The sequence below is a fragment of the Nestor notabilis genome, unplaced genomic scaffold (assembly GCF_000696875.1).
Source record: "Nestor notabilis isolate BGI_N333 unplaced genomic scaffold, ASM69687v1 scaffold26854, whole genome shotgun sequence".
In the NCBI taxonomy this organism is placed as follows: domain Eukaryota; kingdom Metazoa; phylum Chordata; class Aves; order Psittaciformes; family Psittacidae; genus Nestor; species Nestor notabilis.
In genome coordinates this window covers 1-2834 of record NW_009924704.1, presented here as the reverse complement: position 1 = coordinate 2834, position 2834 = coordinate 1, and the positions used below count along the sequence as shown (strand labels likewise).

The window sequence follows — 2834 nt, the reverse complement described above, 5'->3', positions numbered from 1 at the left end:
GGGAAGTTGGTGCAAGTGTCCCCCCCCCCAGCCACCGCCAGGCCTCTGGGTGCCCAGAGTGGAGGGAGAAAAGCAAGTTAAGGCCTGGTGCCAGCCACCGGGGCCACAGCCCCTCAGTAATCCTCCACCCAGCCGTTCTCTGAGATGAAGGCATCGATCACCTCCTTCATGGCGAGGTTGGGGATCAGCTGGTCCTGGGTCAGGGGACTCCGCGTCACCGGATCGAAGTGCCCCACGCGCTGCAGGGGAGGACACCTCCGTGTGAACTGGTTGCTCCACATGCTCAGCCCCGGGGCACCCGGCACAGCATGCCGGGGGAAGGAAGGAAGGGGACAGAGCGACAGTCCCCACCCACGGTGCCACCCAGAGCAGGACCAAGGCCCTGCCAACAGCCACCTCCACTTTGGGCAGCGCCTGCTGCCTTCCTGCGTGTCCCAACGCCTCCCCAAGGAGCCGCCCGGACAGGCACCCGCGGCCGAGCCCAAGGAAGCTTCTGAGCCCTTGGTTGGGCAGGCAGCTGCCTTCATGCCCAGGCAGGGCAGGACTTGGGGAGCCCCCAGTGTCACCAGCCCAGCACTACCTGGAGATGTTCCTCAATGTCCTTCCTGTCGTAGGTGATGCCGCTGGGCGTGATGCAGGGCTCCCGCATCAGCTCAAAACTGATCTTCCCGCACAGGTAGTCGGGGATGTCTCGCTTCTGGAGACAAGCAGAGCTGGGTCAGGGGGGGCTGGGGGAGACCAGCATCAAAGAGAGGGCTGGGAGGCGATGCTGGATCAGAGAGAGGAGCAGGGAACATGGCAGAGGTGGGAGCATGGACTGAAGCAGGTTTATGGCAAGCAGCTCCAGCCAGGAGCGTAGGCTGGGGTGCACTCACCTTCCTCTTCTCATCCACTTGAGAGAAGAGCTCGTCCATGTCCGCCAGGTATTTGTCCTGAAAGAGAAGGCCTTGAGAAGAGGGAGACCCTGGTGCATGGGGGTCCCCAGAGGAGAGCCCTGAGGCTTCCCACCCATGGGTGCTGTGGCAGGTCCTGGTGGCCCCTCTGCCTTCACAGCCCTGGCTGTGCTGAACTGCAGAGCAGGAGTGATCCAGCTTAAAATAACCTTCCATGAGGGGTTATTTTTATCCCAGGATTAGTGCCCTGCGCCGGGCCGGCACCCAGACCCACATGCGGCTGAGAGCCCTGGGACAACAACAGGAGAACAGGAGCAGCAGCTGAGGGAGCACAAACAGGCGGCATTGCTGCGGGGCTGGGACCTAAGGTGACAGAGCAGGGGCAGTGTCACACAGGGATGGAAAAGCTCTGCACCAGCAGCTCACACCACACAGTAAAGGCTGAGAAGCCTTGCTCTGCCTCCGGGCCTCCTGGCTTTGGCCTGCACAGCCCTGCAGCTTCCTTGACCACAGCATGAGGATGGGGCAAGGACGTCACAGAATTATGGAATGGTTTGGGTTGGAAGGACCTTAAAGCTCACCCAGTTCCAACCCCCTGCCACGGGCAGGGACACCTTCCACTAGACCACGTTGCTCCAAGCCCCTCTGTCCAACCTGGCCTTGAACACTGCCAGGGATGAGCACCCACAGCTGCTCTCAGCCACAGCTTCTCTGGCCGCCCTGTGCCAGCGCCTCAGCCCCCTCACAGGGAACAACCTCAACTTTCCCTGTTTCAGTTTAAACCCATCACCCCTTGTCCTATCACTACAGTCCCTGATCAAGAGTCCCTCTCCAGTATCTTTGCAGGCCCTCTCCAGATACTGGAAGCTGCTCTGAGCTCTCCATGCAGCCTCTCCTCCAGGCTGTCCCTCAGCTCATCCCCCAGCTTGTCTCAGCCTCCACGAGCAGCCCCACCACCCCACTCACATGTTTGGCCTCGATGCTGGCCAGCTGAACGCGGCTCCGGCTCTCATCGGTGTTTTATTCCTGCTCAGTCTTTTCTCCACTGCGCCGGCTCCCTAGGGCAGAGCAGGGACATCAGGACGGGATGGAGGGACCCCCCCCCTCCCTCCCCTGCTGCTGCCCTAGCGGCGGGGCTCTGGGTGCCTCCAGGAAGGAGGAGGCACTACACACAACATGCTTCGTGGCACTAAAAAAGCCTTTCTGGGTGCTGCCTCATGCCACGTTACCTCTCCTTCTCCGCTGTGATCAGCTTGGTCAGGTAGGAATGCAGCTCGTTCTCCTGGTTGATCCGTTTCTCCTCGATGCTGTTCCAACGCTTCTTCTTGGCGATGCGCAGCGCACTGGGGATGTCATCCCCGAAATTCAGCCGCTGCTCCTTGGCGAGGTTGTAAGCTGGGGGCAGAATCAGCACCTCAGAGCCAGCACCCAGCTACCCCCTCGCCATGCCTGGCCGCCTCCTGGTGCACGGTGCAGTGGGAGCACTGGCAGCGTTCCTGCTCACCTCGCTGCAGGTTGGCGATGGCCTCGTCATAGTTTTCCATCTCCATCTGGCACTGGCCCAGGAAGAAGTGAGCCTTCACCGACTGGCCATCCAGCTCCAGGGCTCGCTTGCAGTCCGCCAGTGCCTTGTCGTGCTGCTGCATCTTCAGGTAGCAGAGCGCTCGGTTCGTGTAGTACACGGCCACCAAAGGGTTGCGGTTCTGCAAAGCGACACGTGTGTCATGGCCAGAGATGGCAACTGCTGGCGCGGGTGAGATGGGGTGACAGCAGGGTGACTCGATGAGCCGGCTGCACAATGCTGTCACTGTGGTGACCAGCTTGTACCCTGGGGGGAGCTGCTGAGATGGATGTGGGACAAGTTGGGGCCAGTCCTCACGGGGTAGCCCTGTGTGGGGACACCGCCCTGGGAGCACCCCGGGGCGGCAGCCTGGGGATGGG

At 61.5% G+C, this 2834-nt stretch overlaps 1 protein-coding gene across 1 annotated transcript; it reads right to left on the bottom strand.

Annotated features, from left to right (window-relative positions):
* Positions 1–113: 113 nt before the first annotated feature.
* STUB1 (STIP1 homology and U-box containing protein 1, E3 ubiquitin protein ligase) lies at positions 114–2587 on the bottom strand. Its single transcript, XM_010012738.1, is given in 6 exon segments — positions 114–239; positions 581–697; positions 876–932; positions 1860–1951; positions 2118–2288; positions 2398–2587. Coding segments are annotated over 6 exon segments (705 nt in total). The 5' UTR covers positions 2540–2587.
* Positions 2588–2834: the final 247 nt, after the last annotated feature.